The 22,438-nt window shown below is 39.9% G+C and overlaps 1 protein-coding gene across 1 annotated transcript; it reads right to left on the bottom strand.

The window, feature by feature from the left end:
* Nucleotides 1-4,771: 4,771 nt before the first annotated feature.
* Nucleotides 4,772-22,227, bottom strand: cip2a (cellular inhibitor of PP2A). Its single transcript, XM_079661933.1, has 22 exons — nucleotides 21,942-22,227; nucleotides 21,563-21,665; nucleotides 20,502-20,649; nucleotides 19,869-19,981; nucleotides 18,090-18,184; nucleotides 17,910-18,006; nucleotides 16,975-17,097; nucleotides 12,858-13,003; nucleotides 12,672-12,747; nucleotides 11,615-11,854; nucleotides 10,950-11,112; nucleotides 10,723-10,870; nucleotides 10,506-10,605; nucleotides 10,055-10,173; nucleotides 9,120-9,288; nucleotides 8,533-8,607; nucleotides 8,333-8,443; nucleotides 7,906-8,102; nucleotides 6,771-6,884; nucleotides 6,574-6,656; nucleotides 5,199-5,338; nucleotides 4,772-5,092 (listed from the first exon to the last, which is right to left on the bottom strand). The coding sequence occupies exons 2-22, from the start codon at nucleotides 21,662-21,664 to the stop codon at nucleotides 4,946-4,948; spliced, it is 2,706 nt and encodes a 901-aa protein (XP_079518059.1). The 5' UTR covers nucleotide 21,665; nucleotides 21,942-22,227; the 3' UTR covers nucleotides 4,772-4,945.
* Between the last annotated feature and the right edge of the window lie 211 nt (nucleotides 22,228-22,438).

Below are 22,438 nucleotides of genomic sequence, written 5' to 3'. Positions count from 1 at the left end.
ATTTATGACCCTTAAACCGGAAGTCCCGCCTCCCAAACCGGAAGTCCCGCTCCCAAAAACCGGCAAAAATCCCTTTGAAGTGTCACCTGTCATTCTGAAATCAGACCTTTGACCCTCTTATCTATTCTGGCCTTTGACCCCCTTATCTTTTATGACTTGTTTGTGCGAACATTGCCCTGTAGCGGCAGATAAGCCCCTTTGATGTGAATCCTGTTAATATCTTACTAGGTCACCTTTGAACCCCCCTTATCTTTTATGACTTGTTTGTGCAAATGTTGCCCCATAGCGGCAGATAAGCCCCTTTGATGTGAATCCTGTTAATATCTTACTAGGTCACCTTTGAACCCCCCTTATCTTTTATGACTTGTTTGTGCAAATGTTGCCCCATAGCGGCAGATAAGCCCTTTGATGTGACCCTGTTCATATCTTACTAGGTCATGATCGGTCAATGATAAACCAGCTATAGCCCTGATAAAGATATGGCGCAACAGGGGATGATAAGACTTGATATCAACATGTAAGACTTGATCAGCCCTTTCATGTGAACCCTGTTAATATCTTACTAGGTCACGAACGGTCAATGATCAACCAAATAGTATAGCCTTCTATAAGATAGCCTGCTATAAGATAGTGTTCTTTAATAATATGACATAGCGACTATTTTACGGTAATATCAGATCATATGACATTTTATTGTTTAATTACTTTTTTAACTATAAGGAAGCCCCTTTGAAGTTGTGTTTCCCTGGATGATGAAAATAGTCTAAGTGCCATGTTAGTGGGACATTACGGAGCTCAGGAGTCCGCCCTTCAAGGCTCTTGGAGCGGATAAAGAGAAGTGTATTTACTGGTGTGTTTCCCTGGATGATGTGAATAGACTAAGTGCCATTTTAGTGGGACATCACGGAGCTCATGAGGCCGCCCTTACTTGTGATTTTTAGGGCTGTTTAAGTGAGACAATGCAGTTTTGATAATTTCAAGTTTCAAGGCTTTATTGTAATCTGCCCATTAGCTACAGTGTAGATATGTCAATGAAAAACGCAGGTCACAGGCTCCTCCAACAGTGCAACATATATATATATATATATATATATATATATATATATAAAACATAGATAAAATACTGCAATAGAATGTTTTGAGATGACAGATGTGTGCGTAATTCTCTCACAAAGGAAATGTAAGATATACGTTTATGTATGCAAAAAGTTCAAACTAGAAAAATGAAATACTTTGTCAAAATAGATGTAATTTAAGAATGTGACTCTTATTGACAGTTTTTGATTTAAGTAAGACAATCCAGTTAAACAATGTATGTGAACCCCGTTAATATCTTACTAGTTCATGATCAGTCAATGATCAAACCAAATAGTATAGCCTGCTATAAGATGGCCTGCTATAAGATTGTGTTCTTTAATAATATGACATAGCGACTCTTTTACGGTAATATCAGATCATATGACATTTAAGTAGATATTTTTAAAGTTGTAGAGGTAGGTAAGCATAGATGAGCCCTGGAGTGTTAATAGGGGATTAAAAGGTTCATCTTGGCTAGTTTATTTAAAAAAATATATATATATATATAAAAATCATATCTCCCCCTTTCTTTTTTCCTTCCTCCACCCCTGCTTGCTATCCCTCCCACCCTCTCTCTCTCTCACACACACCCTCACACACACACACACACACACACACACACACACACACACACACACACACACACACACACACACACACACACACACACACACGCATGGTTTGTGATGCGTTAGTGTCTTTTGTGTCTCATCGACTAGCTTCCCCAAACAACCACAGACCGCACAGAAGTTCCTCCAACCGCAGGAGCATCGCTGGACTGCCTGAAGACACCAAAGCCAAAACACCCACGGTCAGCCATCACACACACACACACACACACACACACACACACACACACACACACACACACACACACACACACACACACACACACACACACACACACACACACACACACACACACACACACACACACACACACACACACACACACACACACACACACCTCCCTCCTTTTAGATACAGTTTGTAAAACTTTACAACTGGTAGAATGTCAATCACTTTGTAACACATTTATTTTCTTAAAGACTGTGACTGTAAAAGGCAAGTTTGTGATTGTAACACTTATTTACTGACACTAGGCAGATGTTGGCTTTTCTCTCTCACCAAGATTCTTTTAGATACACTTTGAGGTATGCAAAACCTTAAAACTAGAAAATGAAGTACATGGTCTGAATAGATTTTCTTAAAGACTGTTTCTCTAAAAGGCAAGTTTGTGATTTTAACACTTTTTTTACTGACACTCTGCAGATTTGTGCGTCATTCTCTCAGAGGAACTGTAAGATACACTTTTATTTATGCAAAACCTTAAAAAAACTAGAAAATAAAAATACTTTGTCTGAATAGATTTTCTTTACAAGGCACTTTGATTTTAATGCTATTTCAGTGGAACAATCCAGTTTTGTTAACATCAATGCAACACTTAACAACTGGTAGAATATGAAGTACTTTGTAAGGAATTGGGTTTCTTTTAATGGCTGTTTTTTTATTTGAACACTTGTTCATTTAAACAACATAGGTTTTTTTTTCTGATAACCTTACATATTTTTGTTATTTTTCTGCTACCAAGATACTTTTTTTGATACATTTTTATGTAGGAACATTTTACAACTGATAGATTGTCAATTACTTTGCAACAAATGTATTTTCTTAAAGACTGTGACTCTAAAAGGCAAGTTTGTGATTACTAAATGCACTATTAAATAGCCCTGCTATATACTATGACCATTCTTTTCTTATTTATAATATGGTTCAAATGGAGTAATTGGAGTTGTCTGATGCACTTGATACAATTTGACGTGATGTGTTCATTCAAAACCATTTCAACACACAATGTCATGACTTTTTTTCAAGATCTTTTAGACAAACTATACTATGACTTTTTTTATTTAAAAAAAAAAATCCTATTTTGCAGACAAACTAAATAATACAATTCTTAACTACATACTATACTTGGACTTTTTTTTCAAGATACTTTTTGACATACCATACTAGTACTTTTAAAATAAATGTACGGACATTCTACACTGTGACTCTTTTAAAATTATATATATATATATACAGTAGGGCAAAAAAGTATTTAGTCAGCCACCAATTGTGCAAGTTCTCCCACTTAAAAAGATGAGAGAGGCCTGTAATTTTCATCCTAGGTATACCTCAACTATGAGAGACAAAATGGGGGGAAAGAATCCAGGAAATCACATTGTAGGATTTTTAATGAATTAATTGGTCAATTCCTCTGTAAAATAAGTATTTGGTCACCTACAAACAAACAAGATTTCTGGCTCTCACAGACCTGTAACTTCTTCTTTAAGAGCCTCCTCTGTCCTCCACTTGTTAACTGTATTAATGGCACCTGTTTGAACTCGTTATCAGTATAAAAGACACCTGTCCACAACCTCAAACAGTCACACTCCAAACTCCACTATGGCCAAGACCAAAGAGCTGTCAAAGGACACCAGAAAACCTAGTCAATGACCTGCAGAGAGCTGGGACCAAAGTAACAAAGGCTACCATCAGTAACACACTACGCCGCCAGGGACTCAAATCCTGCAGTGCCAGACGTGTCCCCCTGCTTAAGCCAGTACATGTCCAGGCCCGTCTGAAGTTTGCTAGAGAGCATTTAGATGATCCAGAAGAGGATTGGGAGAATGTCATATGGTCTGATGAAACCAAAATAGAACTTTTTGGTAAAAACTGCACTAGACGTGTTTGGAGGAGAAAGAATGCTGAGTTGCATCCAAAGAACACCATACCTACTGTGAAACATGGGGGTGGGAACATCATGCTTTGGGGCTGTCTTTCTGCAAAGGGACCAGGACGACTGATCCGTGTAAAGGAAAGAATGAATGGGGCCATGTATCGTGAGATTTTGAGTGACAAGCTCCTTCCATCAGCAAAGGCATTGAAGATGAAACGTGGCTGGGTCTTGCAGCATGACAATGATCCCAAACACACCGCCCGGGCAACGAAGGAGTGGCTTCGTAAGAAGCATTTCAAGGTCCTGGAGTGGCCTAGCCAGTCTCCAGATCTCAACCCCATAGAAAATCTTTGGAGGGAGTTGAAAGTCTGTGTTGCCCAGCGACAGCCCCAAAACATCTCTGCTCTAGAGGAGATCTGCATGGAGGAATGGGCTGAAATACCAGCAACAGTGAAAACCTTGTGAAGACTTACAGAAAACGTTTGACCTCTGTCATTGCCAACAAAGGGTATATAACAAAGTATTGAGATGAACTTTTGTTATTTACCAAATACTTATTTTCCACCATCATTTGCAAATAAATTCTTTAAAAATCCTACAATGTGATTTCCTGGATTCTTTCCCCCCATTTTGTCTCTCATAGTTGAGGTATACCTAGGATGAAAATTACAGGCCTCTCTCATCTTTTTAAGTGGGAGAACTTGCACAATTGGTGGCTGACTAAATACTTTTTTGCCCCACTGTATTTTGGCTACAGTTAGCATTTCACCTGTAAAAATGTGGACTTAAATGGAAGTTAACTTCGAGCAAACGTGAAATAATTTATGTAATTTCCTCAACAGGAGATAAAAAAAATAAAAATGCACCAAACAAATCCCAGAAGTAAGACTTATTAAGAAAAGATGTGGCTCTAGTAAGCATGTAACCTTAAAGAATATACATATTTTAACTGCGATAGGAGGCCAACAAGAATACAGATCCATCATTTATTTGCCAGACATTAAAAACAGACATACAAATATTTAATATCACTTAGTTTAGTATATTTGATTAAGTGTGTTTGTTTTAAAAATGTTAAATCGTAGTTCATAAAGTTTTAAAAAATCCATCATGTTCCTAGATCACTCGTCTGCTTGCTGTTTGCGGTCAGAGCGACAGGTTGACGTCGTTCTTCTGCTTGGCGCCGCTCAGGCTGTGGATCATGGCGATCATGGAGGAGTGTTTGTTCAACTCGTCCTCCTTCTGCTTCAGCTTTGTCGCCAAAGTGCTCTTCTGCATCTCCAGAGACGACGCCTGAGAGACAGGGAAGGTTCAGAGAAGACGAGCGTCAAATCTCTACATCTCAACATTTGAGTCTGACGTGGTGAATATCTCTTTCTAACAGCTGTATCAAAATCACCTTGATGCTGGCGTCCTTCCTGGCCTGCTCCGTCTTGTTCAGCTCTTTCCTCAAAACGTCCACCGTCTCCTCCAGATCTCTCCTCTCTTGATCCTTCTCCTTCATCTTCTCCTCCTCGGCCCGCAGTGCACCTCGCAGACCTGACAGGAACCGACATTCAGCGTTAGAGATGAATGCTGGGAGTTGAGATCCCACGTTTACCGGGCTTTCCTCAAATCTGCTCTGGTTACACAGTAATAACACCTGGAGGAGGATCTGTGTGCTTTTCTATTTGCTTAATAAAAAACCTCACTGTAAAAGATATAGTCTAAACCAGGGCTATTCAATTAGTTTGGAATGGGGCCGGTTGATGAAAATGATCCAAAGCAAGGGGCCGGGAAAAAGATGGCAGAGCAATCATATTAAGAGCTTCAGATACAGTAAATACTACAACAGCATAGTGGAGTGCATATATTGTGTTTAATTAAATCAAACAACATAGCCCAGAGGCCTTTATTGATCTAAACGGCAAGTTCAGAACTCAGTAGGCCTACATGTGAAGCTAATTTAACCATCAACATCATTTCATTTGATTTAGGTGAAATGATCTAATCATTGACGCAGAGATGCAATCAATGACAGGAGTTGTCACTACAGTAGCTAGTAGGTGGGTTCGAAACCTGAGCTCGCCGAAGTTTTCAGGCATTGTCTTCCCCTCTATCTCTCAATGTAACACCCTCTCTGGAATAAAGGCACTCTGGCCCACAAAAAAAAAAAAAAAAAATGTTGATTACTTTTTAACATTATACTCAAAGGGCCAGTAAATATCACCCAGGGGCCGGATTTGGCCCGCAGGCCGCACATTGAGAAGCCCTAGTTTAAACCTTAAAAACCTACATTTTATGCTAACTTGATTAGATCAACAGAAGCCCTATTTTTTCACCTTTATTTATAAACAAATCTAACCAGTAGATTAGAATGCCGATTTTATGCAGCATCGTTTACAGTTTTTTACACCCAAACGTTCATCCACTGCCTGCTGTAACAGTTATACAAATGCATATGGAATAAAGACAGGAGAAAATCTGCTTTATACAATTAATACATTCTGCAGCTCTGTTGTTAAAAATAAATGTAAGGTATGTTTATGGTGAGAAATCCTGGAGAGAAAAAAGAATATATAGGATAAATAGTTAATACCACAATTAAAAAAGATTCCTAGGAAATTGTTTTTTAATTTATTTCAGTTTTATAAAAATATTTAAAGACAATTATATGAAATTAATAATATTTATTCATGCAATTTCCACAGCAGGAGATACAAAAACACACTCAAGGAATCCCAGGTTTGCACATGCAGTGTTTCCACGCTGTCTGATGTTAATGTTAGACCCACCTGTGATGTCGCTGTTCTTCTGCTGTAGATCTGCACGGAGAGATCTGATCTCCTGCTCTCTCTCCTCCAACACTGACGCCATCCTGAGAGACACACGCAGAATTTAGAGAGGGAGCTAATACCGGAACCTTTGAACACAAGGTCTCTTGTAGGAGTAACTTTGAGAGAAGAAAGATGCAGATGTGTGTGTGTCTTACTTTTCGTGCTGCAGTGTCAGAGCTTCCTGGTTCTTCCTCAGAGTGTCGCTCTGTTTGGTGAGCGAGATGTGAGCGGCCTGCAGCTCTTTCAGCAGACGCTCGCTCTCGTTAAACCTGCACAGATCCACCTGTTAGGTACTTAAAGAGACTGAACATTCCAGAAAAACTAATGAGGCTAAAACAGGGTTTCGGTTCAAACCAAATTCAATGTAAGATTATAAAACCACATTGAATACAATCGAACATTCAAAGGTTTTAATGTCATATGCACATAAGCTAGAGTGTAGAAATGGCTAATAATCTTATGTCCCGAGCTCCTCCAACAATGCAACATAAGACATAAAACTTCAAATAATATATATGACTACAATACAAAGATGATTCCAAATATATTTAAGTGAATTATTGATACTTATAACTTGTATTTTGTTAGTACTTCCCAAGTGCATAACACAGTAATTCCTAGAAATATAATGAATCTCAAACCAGATAAGTGGCTAAAAATGGATAGATTGATTTCACTAATTTATAAGAAAGTAATGAAATCAATGAAAGACCTGACTTCGAAACCACACATCATTTAAATTATTTTTTACAGCTGTACTGCTCGAAAATTAACCTGAAGAAAAGCCCAGTAATAATAATAATAATAATTCCGTATATTTATTATATCGCTTTTCCAGAGCTCAAGGCGCTTTACAAATACACATTACACACATATCATACATGTAACGGTCATGTACTGTGGACAATACCCACAGCAGCAAATTCAGGTCAAGTGTTTTGCCCAAGGACACAACGGCTTTACAGACGCAGCGGAGGGTTTCGAACTGGTGTTCCCCAACGCCCCCTTGATCTGATGATCAACGCACAGCCCACTGCGCCACTCCGCCTCAGTAGAGACACGAAGGCGTACAATTATTTAATAAGAGTATGAGTTTATTGATATCTGTATCAGATGTATTTGTCAGAACTTCCAAAAATCTAATTAAAGTATTCCCTAATTATAAAAATCTAAATACTTTTAGAAGTTACAAGAAAAGGTCTTGTAGGTAACATATGTTTTGAAAGACTTTTTAAGCCCTGCAGATATTCTGAATCTGAATGAATCTGTTGTGTTTGCCCTGCCTCGTACCTGTTGAGCAGGGCATTGTAAGCTCCTTTGAGGCTCTGGTGCTCCTCTGAGTCCTTCTGCAGCCGGGCGTTGTGCTGCAGCAGCTCCTCCATGTCGGCCTTGCAACGCTCCACCTCCAGCACCTGGCCGCTCAGTTCCGACTGCAGATCCTCCCGCCGACGCTCCGCCTCCTTCAGCAGGCAGCCCAGCTTACAGGCCTGCACACAGAAACACATAGAGAACCATGATGAGAACAGTTAGGCTGTTAATGCTGAAACTGACCAGTGCTGTGGTGTTGCATGTCATATTCGAATTATGTATAAATAAAGATAATTCTGAGCATTGTGATATCCGGCAAGAAACCTAGCTGGAAATGTGTGTGAGTGAGTGAGTGAGTGAGTGAGTGAGTGAGTGAGTGAGTGAGTGTGTGTGTGTGTGTGTGTTTTACCTCTGCTTCAGCCTGAGCTCGTTGGAAGCGATACTGAGCGATGAGACGGTCGGCCTGAGACAGAGCCAGAGCCTTGGCCTCCAACAAGTCCTGCAGACGACTCTCCTTAGACTGACAGAGAGATAGAACTGTTGGAAAAACTGAGCCAAACAATAAATGTTAATGTAAAAATATAATTTAATATTATAAAACATACTGACCGCGAACGCTGAGAGCTTCTGTTCATAAACATCTATGATGTCCGACACATGGGAGTCCTTCGCCTGTTCCTGCAGCTACAAACAACAACAGGACGTCAGTGAATAATTATTTTCACTCTGGAGGCAATCACTTTATTTTTATACTGAAACAGTTATAGGTTGCAACTGCTGGCTACGGTATTAATGATCTGTTGTTTATAAAAAAGGAACCACTTTTTTTCTTGTATAAATAAATGCAAAAATGTTGAAGTCAAGAAAACATGTTCTGTAAGACCCTTTTCTAATTATTTTGTCCTACAACAACTTTTAAGAAATCAAGTTAAGTTTAAACACCAAAATCAGATATATAGTATGGGTGTTTTCCACACACACACACACACACACACACACACACACACACACACACACACACACACACACACACACACACACACACACACACACACACACACACACACACACACACACACACACACACACACACACACACACACACACACACACACACACACACACACACACACACACACACACACACACACACACACACACACACACACACACACACACACACACACACACTTCACCTCTAAGCCGTTCTGTATCTTGTCAGCCAGAGAGTAGACGCTCCTGCTCGATCCACAGGAAGAGTCAAGGATGCTGGAGGGCGGGCCTTCCTGCACAGCGACACGTTTGACGGACAGCTCAGACTCCCGCTGGCGATAGGCGTTGTTGGCAGCCATACTTTCTCCCAGACTTGAGAAATATGGTTGGATTAGTACAGGTGACTGGCATCTACGTATAACAACAAGATGCTACAACAAGCTGAAAACCAAAACCCAGAATTAAATCTTAAATGAAAGATCTTATTTTCCGTTTATTTTTGCAGACTGTTGTTTGGTGATTAATTAAATGTTTTTAATAAACCTGAGCGGCTTCATCAGAGGTTGCGCTAGACTTTTTCACTGCCCGTCATTTTCACGGACAGGATCGTACAATTTCCGTCAAAATTCAGTATTACCCGTCGGCCTTTACACTCTTGGGGGGGGGAGAGAGAATAGAGAGAGAGAGTGAGTGAGTGAGAGAGAGAGAGAGAGCACGGTCGTGAACTGTCAACGGGGGTGTGGGGGGGGGGGGGGAGCACAGTCGTGAACTGTCAACGGGGGGCGGGGCGCACGCTCGTGAACTGTTAGCGCCGTGTTATGCATGCCCACTGCACCTCGCGGGAGTGCGCACAGCGTAAAGTCAAAACTCAGACATTTCAATGATTTGTTGGGCAAAATTGGGTTTGGAAACGGTATCATTTCCTTTTTGGCAGGCATGCTTAACACTGGAGCCTCGCTGCGGGGAAACTTTGGCGCTGTTCCGAGTTTGTTTTAATCCGTCAAAATGACGGACTGCTTTCCGATTTTTCCGTCATTGTTAAAAAAAAATCCGTCATAGACGGAAAATATTCGGTTAACGCGACCTCTGGGCTTCATATTCGTAACATAAATATGTTTTTTTCCAGCAAGGGACTCACACCAGAGAGGGGAAGTCTGGGAGAGGAGTAGCCTCAAACAGCAGAGCGAGTCCCGTCTGGACTCGCTCTCTGTGGTGGGACGTCAGCGCCAGAGAGAGGGGGGTCACGATCCTCTGGTCCTGGAGGATAAACACAGAGAATGAGAGGGCAAAGACAAAACACAGAAACCTGCACTCAGTCAACCACGGCACGTTACGCCTAAATGAATACATATCTACAGTTTCTGATGGACTAAAACATTTCCAAATGTCACCTTGGATTCAGGGAAACTGAACGTGTGTGTGTGTGTGTGTGTGTGTGTGTGTGTGTGTGTGTGTGTGTGTGTGTGTGTGTGTGTGTGTGTGTGTGTATGTGTGTGTGTGTGTGTGTGTGTGTGTGTGTGTGTGTGTGTGTGTGTATGTGTGTGTGTGTGTGTGTGTGTGTGTGTGTGTGTGTGTGTGTGTGTGTGTACCTGTAACATCCGGTAGAAGCTGGTCTCCATGTCCTTCACCTGCTGTCTCAGTTTGCTCATTAACTCCAGAGTCTTCAGCAGAGCGTCTGCATACACCTGACTGGAACACACAACTTTAACTCCTTCTACCAAAACTGCAATTATGAATCTCATTTTTTGTTTATGACATGAACACGAAATAAAGCTTTTTAAAATTGTGATTCAAAACGCCACTAACCTGAGATCATTGTCAGAGCCGGGGGGGTGGCAGTTGAAGGAGCTGTTGCTGCGACAACAGGAGAGGAGGGACTCGACCTGCGTGAGGCAGAGCTGAGCGCTCACCTGTCGGGACACCAGACACCTGGTGGAGTCCTCTGCACACAGGAGTGCAGGAGTTAAGGCTTTAAAAACAAACACAACACAGAGCAACACAGAGATACAGACAAACTGTCATGTGAAGGATATTGAGCAGCAGGCTGGTGACGTGTGTGATGCGGTGGCACTGTTTCCTGAGGTGAGCGTCGCCCTGCGCAGCTTCGAGGCCCCCCAGGAGCCCCAACAGGACGGGTAGCAACATTTCTACGAAGCTCAGCACACACTCAGACACACTCTCCGCTCCCAACGCCTCCTGCACGCAGAGAGAGGAGATAACATGGAGAGGAAGAGAAACAATGATCAAATGTTAAGCTGTTATTAACAGCCTTCATTTCTTAAAGGTCACCTACTATGCAAAATCCACTTGTTCATGTCTTTTATAAATAACCATGTGTCCCCTCTGAGTAAAGAGACTCTCTCTCTTTTTGTCCTGATCCATTTCTATAAAAACCTGTCTGAAAATGAGCTGATCAGATTTTGGACGCTTTATGATGTCATAACGATGTTTTGGCTTGTGTAACCATTAGCCAATCAGCAACCAAGGTGACCCCTGGGTTAGGGTTCATCTGACTGGTTTGACCATAATTCAGTGCTTTGCTGTAGAAAGGAGTATTATGGCTAAGGAACTGTTTTAAATGTTTTAATTTCACTGTACTACTCCTCTTACTATCTTTTTAGATGTTGGTCAAGCCACTACAACATGCTGCCGACTCAAACCTCTCAGTATTAAATGTGTCCCTGTAGAGTTGCCGTACCTCCAGCAGCTCGTTCAGCAGCTGCAGGGCCTGCAGGGAGCAGGACTCGGCGCCCTCCACAGGCAGGCTCAGCCACTGCACCAGGGCCAGTCCCGTCTCTGTTTTGCGTCCCCCGTCCAGCCCGTCTGCCTGCCTGCGGCCTGCGGTTCTGAGTTTGGGCGCGGCGGGTTTGAAAACCACCTCACACAGCAGAGAACGCAGCCCCGAGACGCTGCACATGGCCAGGAGGAGCTCCAGCACCTGCAGACAATGCAAACAACACAAGATCAAATTGAAACTAAATGTTAGTTCTAGCGATAATACTGACAACTTATTATTAAATAAATAACTATTGAACATCATTTTTTTATCAGATGCAGAAAACTTTAGTCATCCTCGATTAATTGGGTATTAATATATTAAGATAAATAAAAAATAGAAGTTAAATGTACAGTTAAACATAAGAAGCCATTTTAGCATTTTCATTACAGAAACAACACCAACGACCATCTATTCCTCTATCATCATCTTTTAATATATATTTAAGGTTAGTTTCGTTGTTTTTAAAACTCCCAATAGTTTGTGGATTGCCTATGTTTCTCACTCTGGTTTCGTTATCTTTTTTTATAATCCTCCTACTGCCTTTTAAAAAAAACACAACTTTTAATAACAAGAGCATGAGCAGCGCTGCTTTTTTTTAACCTATGCTGCAAAACCTCTCAACTCCCCCATGTTCCTCTTTATTTCCTGTGGTTGCTCTACTGCCCTCTAAGAGAATAAAAAAATTCTTTAACGTTTGAGTTTGTACAGACCCAATCTGAACTTTTGCAGAGAAACATTTTCATAAGAGAAACATAAAGAATGGCACATCATCTTTGCAATCATTCATCCATCATGATAACATCTTTTTTTATAGAGATGCTGGGGTTATTCTACTTGTTTTTAAAGCTCTTCATAATTTGTTAATATAAGTTAACCATCAAACACAACTGACACATTTTAGCCACCGAGGACGTTTTTAGTGTCTATTTGTGCAAGTGGTTAAATACAGATATACAGAATAATGTGTCAAATGCACCTTTGCTGCAGAGTCAGGGTCCTTCGATTGCAGCAGGCCTAACACTTGAGACACACATGCTGAGAAGTGTTGATATCTTCAAATGGAAAAAACAAATGGTTTCAGTTCACAGTCAGGTGGTCAACCGAGGATGAAGCAAACACTGTGGTGAATCGCTGAACGTGACAAAACGGCGTGTGCTCGCACCGGGAAAGGTGATCTGCGATCTTAGGGTTTCTCAACAAGTCTACCAAAAGGTCCACAGAGTATTTTCTGGTCAGAGTGCCGTCACCGTTGACAATGATGTTGAACACGAGCTGGAAAGTCTGGTGGATGTTTTTTGCATCAAAGAGCTGCGGGAAAAATACACATTATTAAGCACATAGCACAACATAATAGTTATTATTGTTTGTTACTACAATAAAAGGGTTGCTAAGTGCTGATAGGCCAACAGGATTGAATGCAAAATGACATACAATAGATGTAACTGCAAAAAGAAAAAAATTGGTTTTGTTTAGTTTATTTATTTATAGTGTCGTGAGAAGTCCCCATCGATGGACTGTCGCAAAAACAGTAAATGGAGCAGCTTTAGCCGACATGGCTAACTTCCAGCTGTTGTCCCCGGTCAGATGGTAATAGACACCTTTAGAATCACAATATATCAACAGCATTAGTTATACAAAAATATAAAATAAAAAGGATGAAAGGACAAGAAGATACAGGAGAAAGGACAAGAAGATACAGGTGAAAGGACAAGAAGATACAGGAGAAAGGACAAGAAGATACAGGAGAAAGGACAAGAAGATACAGGAGAAAGGACAAGAAGATACAGGAGAAAGGACAAGAAGATACAGACCAAAGGACAAGTAGATACAGGTGAAAGGACAAGTAGATACAGGTGAAAGGACAAGTAGATACAGGTGAAAGGACAAGTAGATACAGATGAAAGGACAAGAAGATACAGGAGAAAGGACAAGTAGATACAGACCAAAGGACAAGTAGATACAGGTGAAAGGACAAGTAGATACAGGATGAAAGGACAAGAAGATACAGACCAAAGGACAAGTAGATACAGGTGAAAGGACAAGTAGATACAGGTGAAAGGACAAGTAGATACAGGTGAAAGGACAAGTAGATACAGGCCAAAGGACAAGTAGATACAGGTGAAAGGACAAGAAGATACAGGAGAAAGGACAAGTAGATACAGGTGAAAGGACAAGAAGATACAGGACGAAAGGACAAGAAGATACAGGACGAAAGGACAAGTAGATACAGACCAAAGGACAAGTAGATACAGGTGAAAGGACAAGTAGATACAGGAGAAAGGACAAGTAGATACAGGAGAAAGGACAAGTAGATACAGGTGAAAGGACAAGTAGATACAGGTGAAAGGACAAGTAGATACAGGAGAAAGGACAAGTAGATACAGGTGAAAGGACAAGTAGATACAGGAGAAAGGACAAGTAGATACAGGTGAAAGGACAAGTAGATACAGACCAAAGGACAAGTAGATACAGGTGAAAGGACAAGTAGATACAGGAGAAAGGACAAGTAGATACAGGTGAAAGGACAAGTAGATACAGGACGAAAGGACAAGTAGATACAGGTGAAAGGACAAGTAGATACAGACCAAAGGACAAGTAGATACAGGTGAAAGGACAAGTAGATACAGGAGAAAGGACAAGTAGATACAGGCCAAAGGACAAGTAGATACAGGTGAAAGGACAAGTAGATACAGGTGAAAGGACAAGTAGATACAGGTGAAAGGACAAGTAGATACAGACCAAAGGACAAGTAGATACAGGTGAAAGGACAAGTAGATACAGGAGAAAGGACAAGTAGATACAGGTGAAAGGACAAGAAGATACAGGACGAAAGGACAAGAAGATACAGGACGAAAGGACAAGTAGATACAGGCCAAAGGACAAGTAGATACAGGAGAAAGGACAAGTAGATACAGGTGAAAGGACAAGAAGATACAGGACGAAAGGACAAGAAGATACAGGACGAAAGGACAAGTAGATACAGGTGAAAGGACAAGTAGATACAGGAGAAAGGACAAGTAGATACAGGAGAAAGGACAAGTAGATACAGGTGAAAGGACAAGTAGATACAGACCAAAGGACAAGTAGATACAGGTGAAAGGACAAGTAGATACAGACCAAAGGACAAGTAGATACAGGCCAAAGGACAAGTAGATACAGGTGAAAGGACAAGTAGATACAGGAGAAAGGACAAGTAGATACAGGAGAAAGGACAAGTAGATACAGGTGAAAGGACAAGTAGATACAGACCAAAGGACAAGTAGATACAGGTGAAAGGACAAGTAGATACAGACCAAAGGACAAGTAGATACAGGCCAAAGGACAAGTAGATACAGGAGAAAGGACAAGTAGATACAGGTGAAAGGACAAGAAGATACAGGACGAAAGGACAAGAAGATACAGGACGAAAGGACAAGTAGATACAGGTGAAAGGACAAGTAGATACAGGTGAAAGGACAAGAAGATACAGGACGAAAGGACAAGTAGATACAGGTGAAAGGACAAGAAGATACAGGACGAAAGGACAAGAAGATACAGGACGAAAGGACAAGTAGATACAGGTGAAAGGACAAGAAGATACAGGAGAAAGGACAAGTAGATACAGGTGAAAGGACAAGAAGATACAGGACGAAAGGACAAGAAGATACAGGACGAAAGGACAAGTAGATACAGGTGAAAGGACAAGTAGATACAGGAGAAAGGACAAGTAGATACAGGAGAAAGGACAAGTAGATACAGGTGAAAGGACAAGTAGATACAGACCAAAGGACAAGTAGATACAGGTGAAAGGACAAGTAGATACAGACCAAAGGACAAGTAGATACAGGCCAAAGGACAAGTAGATACAGGTGAAAGGACAAGTAGATACAGGAGAAAGGACAAGTAGATACAGGAGAAAGGACAAGTAGATACAGGTGAAAGGACAAGTAGATACAGACCAAAGGACAAGTAGATACAGGTGAAAGGACAAGTAGATACAGACCAAAGGACAAGTAGATACAGGCCAAAGGACAAGTAGATACAGGAGAAAGGACAAGTAGATACAGGTGAAAGGACAAGAAGATACAGGACGAAAGGACAAGAAGATACAGGACGAAAGGACAAGTAGATACAGGTGAAAGGACAAGTAGATACAGGTGAAAGGACAAGAAGATACAGGACGAAAGGACAAGAAGATACAGGACGAAAGGACAAGTAGATACAGACCAAAGGACAAGTAGATACAGGTGAAAGGACAAGAAGATACAGGACGAAAGGACAAGTAGATACAGGTGAAAGGACAAGTAGATACAGGTGAAAGGACAAGAAGATACAGGACGAAAGGACAAGAAGATACAGGACGAAAGGACAAGTAGATACAGGTGAAAGGACAAGTAGATACAGGAGAAAGGACAAGTAGATACAGGAGAAAGGACAAGTAGATACAGGTGAAAGGACAAGTAGATACAGGAGAAAGGACAAGTAGATACAGGCCAAAGGACAAGTAGATACAGGAGAAAGGACAAGTAGATACAGGTGAAAGGACAAGAAGATACAGGACGAAAGGACAAGAAGATACAGGACGAAAGGACAAGTAGATACAGGTGAAAGGACAAGTAGATACAGGAGAAAGGACAAGTAGATACAGGAGAAAGGACAAGTAGATACAGGTGAAAGGACAAGTAGATACAGACCAAAGGACAAGTAGATACAGGTGAAAGGACAAGTAGATACAGGCCAAAGGACAAGTAGATGCAGGCCAAAGGACAAGTAGATACAGGAGAAAGGACAAGTAGATACAGGTGAAAGGACAAGTAGATACAGACCAAAGGACAAGTAGATACAGACCAAAGGACAAGTAGATACAGGTGAAAGTCAGTCATTTCCTGAATGAAATAAGAATTCAGAAACAATAACACTACTTATGTGCAATGTATCATTTGTTTTAATTTAGTAATGTTATTACTTGCTGCTACTTCAATACTTTGAAATGTTCTCTTACTTGTATAAAGCTGCAACCTATGTTTTAACCTTGGCTTTGTCTTAAATGGACTATTATGTCATTCATGTGTACTTACCTCTTTATTTATTTATGTTGTTGTTGTTGTTGTTGTTGTTGTTGTATTATTCATATCTACTCATTTGATGTTGCCTTTTATCTGCACTTTGCTGTACCATCGTTCATTCTAGGACTAATTAAGTATTTCTGTTTATCAGGATGTTGCTTAATCTGAGTGAAAGGATAGGATACATTTGAAAATATACACGTGAGCTCTCAGTATTGAGTATTTCCCGCCTACCTTCTCTCCAACCTTCTCATTCAGAGTGAGGCTGGCCAGGATGGACAGCGTGAAGACGACCACCGTCAGACTGTTGTGAGCCAGGAAGTTGATCAGAGTGCGGTAGAATGGCTTCACGTTGTCCTGCAAGAATACACACAAACACATATTTACAAGATATCTAAAACTAGCCACAAACAGACGACCTTTATGTTTTGTGAAACTTTTGTCTGCCATGTTGAAATTGTTGGTTTAGTGTATTATGTGGATTTGGAAGAAACACTTTAGTTACTGCTCAACAGATGACATTTATCTGTGTGGTTTATTGTGGTTGTTTATAGTTGTGTCAATGCGTCATCAGGCCATTTTTTCCTAACTAACCATCCAATTGCACGTCATTCAAACACAACACGCATCAAATACTCTGTCTTTCTTGTCTAATGGCAGAGAGCACATATTCATTTTGTATACAAATGTTGGAGAAAAGTAAAGTAGAAGGTGCAGAAATGGTGGAGATTCATAAAGTTCCTAGTCTACCTTACTGGCTGTACATGTTTTGTTCCAGTAACGGTTAGAAATGATAGACAAAAAATGTAACACTTATTAGAAATATTACTCACTCTTTTTTTATTTGTTTTATCTCTGAATTTAAATAACATCTAAAGAAGGTCTTTTTTGCAAACATGTTTGATAATGTATGTGAAATAAGTTGAGGAACATTCTCAAAGAAATAAGAGATTGAAATGCTGCAAAATACTATTTCCTTTAACCAATTCTGAATTCAAACTGTTCCTAACTAATTGTTGTCAATTCGACTAATCAGTTAATCAAGCGACTGTTCCTCTATTCTACGCTCTACACACAGATACACTCTGTAACCCTCTAACTTTATTCAAAGCAATTCATATATCTATTTAACCAGACATCCTGTTTATTTCCTGTGTGCTTTCGCTCACCAGAGACTTGATGTGGCTCTGCACCGAGTGGTTATCGCGACAGAGGTTAGCCATAAGGCCGAGGCAAGTCATGATGATGTCCTCATTGTGAGAATGGCTAAGGGACCCAAAGTCAAACGGTTGGTGAAATGTCAAAAACACATCCTTCAATGACTCATACTTGGAGATGGTGGTTCTTACATGTTGGTCATTAAAAAAGCGATGAGCTCGTGAATGTAGTTTGTCGACTGGAAGATGCGAGTGTTGTAAGTCAGTTTCTGCAGCACCTGCAAACACTGAAGGACACAAAAGACAACATTACAATCAATTATTGTTTACTGAATTCACCAGGAATAACACTCAAAATTATTCAAAGATTGTATCTCAACCATGACCAACTGTAAATCGATTGATCGTATTTTAGAAAAAGAGAATTCATATAAATATGTGTCTCACTATCTGCCTAACTTTGATAAATAATATATAAAAATAACGAATAAGGAAGTATTAACAAGGTAGAAATACAATATACGCTGTATACTGAAGGCTTGCTGTACTCTAGGGCTGTTCGATATGGAAAAAATTACTTTTTGCGATTACTTGGAGTAATATCGCAATTGAGAAACTGTCATACTGATATTCTTTACAAACTGTAAAGTCCACTGAGACAAATTTAACATTTGTGATATTGGGCTATATAAATAAACATCGATTGATTGATTGATTGATTGATTGATTTTAATAGAGGAAATAATCCTTTTAGGAAAAAAAAAACTTCATTCGGATATTTTCACATATTTTGCTTTGATTTCGGACATTACACTAGCCCAGGGGTCTGCAACCTTTTTGACCAAAAGAGCCATTTTGCCCCCTTTTCCACCAACTTTTTTTGGCTGGAGCCGCAAAACATATGTGATAGCTTGATAGCTTATAAAGTTGTATTTATTGTTATATCATAGACAAAAACTACAGTTCTTTTGCATTTATTATTTATTACATTATAGAAAACTGTTTACCTCTAATAATAAACAAAGAACTCTTATAAGGAGAATTACAAAAAATACAAAGGCCTACTTTAAAATAAATCAACACAGCACTTGGGGAGTTCTCTGCACATTTGAAGAAAATGAACATAATTCAAATGGGCCCACTATGAAATAAATAAAACACAAAGCTTCACCCTAAAAAGAGTGAACTGATGGAATTATGACTGAAGATCGTCAGCAGTCTTCCTCTTTCGCGTTTTTCCTCCAATACGTAAAGGCTGCAGCACCTTTGACAACTTCTCTTAACATATCAAACATACCGGTAAACCAGCATCGTTTGCTGTGAAAGCAACTCTCTCCACGCATAATTAAACCCTGTGTTCCTCCGATACTTTTCTTTTCTTTGATTAATCCATGGTTCGCTCATAGAGCCGGGGGTCAGGTTATTCCCCTGCAAGAAAAGGCACTGGCGCGGGACCGTAGCAGGATATGACACATATTTTAGTTGACCTAATTAAAACCGTTTTTAAAAAATGTTTATGTGTCACAGTATCACCTCAAAATACAAGATACAAAACATTTTCAACCGTGCAAAAAATATATAAATAGTCCTACAAATATTTGTATTTTATTTCCTTCTTATTTTTGTCTAAGCTCAAGGGAGCCAGAGTAGAGGGCTCGAGAGCCGCGGGTTGCCGACCCCTGCACTAGCCCATATTAAGATTTTGATATAATAAGGATTCAATGTGCAAGCCCAACAATGACCAACTGGAGCTTATTTCCAGAGAAATGTGTCTCAGACTCAGCCTACTCTATCTTATATTTTACAAAGAATATTAATAAAACAAACAATAGGTACTTTTTTAACAACTGATTAAAACAATATATTGTGTCCACTGAAAATATGAAGTACACAGAACAGAAAGCAGCTATGTGTGGACCATGGTGTGGACCCATGAGCGAAACATTTGACCAAATGCAGTGATGTTCTTACCTGCAGTACCAGGGGCTCCCCAGGTGTGGCGCTGTGGCAGTGGATGACAGATGCCAGGGTGCTGGTGAGGCTGTAGCTACTGTGAAGAATCTCCCGACTGTCATCATCACAGGCTGGAGCAGCAGGTGGGAAGAAGGACAAAGATTTGTTTAGAAAAGAGCTGGATGTTCAGTTCTGCCTCATGAATCACACTTATAACTGCTTTCTCCTTTTTTGTTTTTCAGTATGTATTTCATTGCATCTTGTGTTTTTAATTTTTGTATTTATGTTTTGATTATGTGTATTTAATCTCTTCAAATTCTATTGTATTCTTCTTTTCCTCGCTGAACTGCTAACGTTATAAGAATCATAGACGTCAAATTAAAGTGAAGAGTCATTGCTTTTACAAGGCAACATATGTTACATTTTATTAGAAACATGTGAGATTTAAACCAGCAGCATAGAAACGTGTGAGATCCTATTTGCATCTATATGACACCTATCATCTGTGTCAGAAAGATTTTACAAAAGTGGGTGAAACGCCAGCAAATCGGCAAAATGAATGCCCTGGCTCCTGTTTCTCTGATGCCACCATGAAAACACTTACTTAGCTCATCGCGCATGTGGATGTTGATAAATGTGTCTGGTATGTACCTAGTTGTGCCAGCAGAGAGATGATGGAGCTCGTCATGTTGGGGCTGGTGTTTGGGTTTCCAGCCAGCTCCACCAGTCCGCTCACACACTCCCGGGGCAGAGCCTGACCCGAAGACAGCAGCTGGTTACACTTGAGGCCTGACACCTCCTGCAAACAACCACAAACACAACATGCACTCATAGGGACCTGCAACTTGTCATGTACACATGCAACATTTCAACCAACATTTAGTAAAGCCACAGCATCTCAGTTTGGCTTGTAATCACAAACTAAAGGCTAAAACCGAGTGTAATGTTATTAAGATAGTTTATACTCTTTTGTGAATCCAGGGACTTTGTCATGGAACTTAAAGCCATTTCCACAATTCCTTTATTCTTACTTTAATGTATAATATCCAAGAGTGGCTTAACAAAATACAAAAGAGGCCACTCTGTTACAAGTAAAAGTCCTGCAATCAATATATTACCCAAGTAAAAGTACAAAAGTACTAACATCTAAATATACTTAAAGCACCAAAAGTAAAAGCACTCATTATGCAGATTGGCTCATTTCTCAATCATATATTACCATATGTTTTGATTATAATTATCAAGGTATTGGTGTGTTTAATAAAGCTGGTAAAGGTGCAGCTAGTTTTAATGACTTCATTGACTGCAGGGTAGCTTCTGAATTGGACTCCAGGTTAGCTAAGTCTGATTTAAGTGTTGATTATATTTCACATCATTAATCCAAATCTGAAAAGTAACTAAAGGTAGAAAAATAAATGTAGTGGAGTAAAAGTTCAAGATTTACCTCTGAATTGTAGAGGAGTAGATGTATAAAGTAGCATACAATGGAGATACTCAAGTAAAGTTAAGTACAAGTATTTCAAAATTGTACTAACATACAGTACTTGAGTAAATGTGTTGAGCTACTTTACACCACCGAAAATAGGCTTTTCTAACACAACATAAACAATACACACCCGAAAGCCAACCATTCTCCCTTGGTATTTTTGTGATGTTATATGTCGGTCATAAAGTTAAATGAAATCCGATTATTTAAATTAATTCAGGCTCACCTCCACTTGTTTGTGTAGCTGCGCTGCATTTTGAGCAGTCCTGCCGCCTCTGTACTGCTGGATAGCCAGCAACAGAGACTTTAAACACGTCGTCATGTCCATCCTGTTGAGCAAAAGTATTATCTATAGGGTTATAACAGTGATACAACACATTAGCTCGCTTTCAAAGAGAAGTAACTGACGTTTTACACCTCCATCTTGAACCTCCAAGATGCTAACGGTAACACTAACGTTAGCTAACCAGCCAACCTAAGAGCTTTATAACAATAGAAAATTACACTAATACAAAACTGGTTCAACATTTTGGACTGCTGGATATATATATATTTCTAACTATTACATGAGTTATGGATGTGCTTTTTTGTGTATATCAGACTACCTGTGGTACTTCTTCTTCCCCAAGAAACATCAACAACAACCGGCAACAAAGCTACTTCCTCCCGCGCTGAGCTTCGAACGGGAAAGGGACGGACCATTTCAAAAAGGGGGGGGGGCAAGGTTAACTCGACATTATAAAAGTTTGTATGATTTGTGAATGATATAAATGAATCAATCATATTATTTGAATACTGTACTATTAAATATGATGACGTCTGAAAGTGCAATGTGATTTTTGTTTTAAAAATCAAGTTGACTAAATATCAATTCCCCCCTTTTGTATGTATTGAGCGGGCACAGGCGAGGACACGTAACGTAAGGGGGCGTAACAACTACCAGACACATTTAAAGTAAAATACAAAGAGTGAAATAAAAATATAATATCATGTAAGAAAATAAATACATGAACGAAATATAACAAAATCCTCACCAGTTTACTTGTAAGATCAGTCAGAATTCAACGTTTTTTTGTTATTTATTTTTTACCAGATTTCCCAA

Source organism: Notothenia rossii (genome assembly GCF_949606895.1).
Source record: "Notothenia rossii genome assembly, chromosome: 12".
Taxonomy (NCBI): Eukaryota; Metazoa; Chordata; class Actinopteri; order Perciformes; family Nototheniidae; genus Notothenia; species Notothenia rossii.
This window is presented reverse-complemented; position numbering and strand designations above follow the sequence as displayed.

Coding starts and splice junctions, on each gene's coding strand:
- cip2a (XM_079661933.1), bottom strand. CDS start 21,664: ATGGACATGACGACGTGTTTAAAGTCTCTGTTGCTGGCTATCCAGCAG. Junction 20,650..21,562: donor AGCTACACAAACAAGTGGAG/GTGAGCCTGAAT, acceptor GGTTGTTTGCAG/GAGGTGTCAGGCCTCAAGTG. Junction 9,289..10,054: donor CCAGACTTCCCCTCTCTGGT/GTGAGTCCCTTG, acceptor ATATTTCTCAAG/TCTGGGAGAAAGTATGGCTG.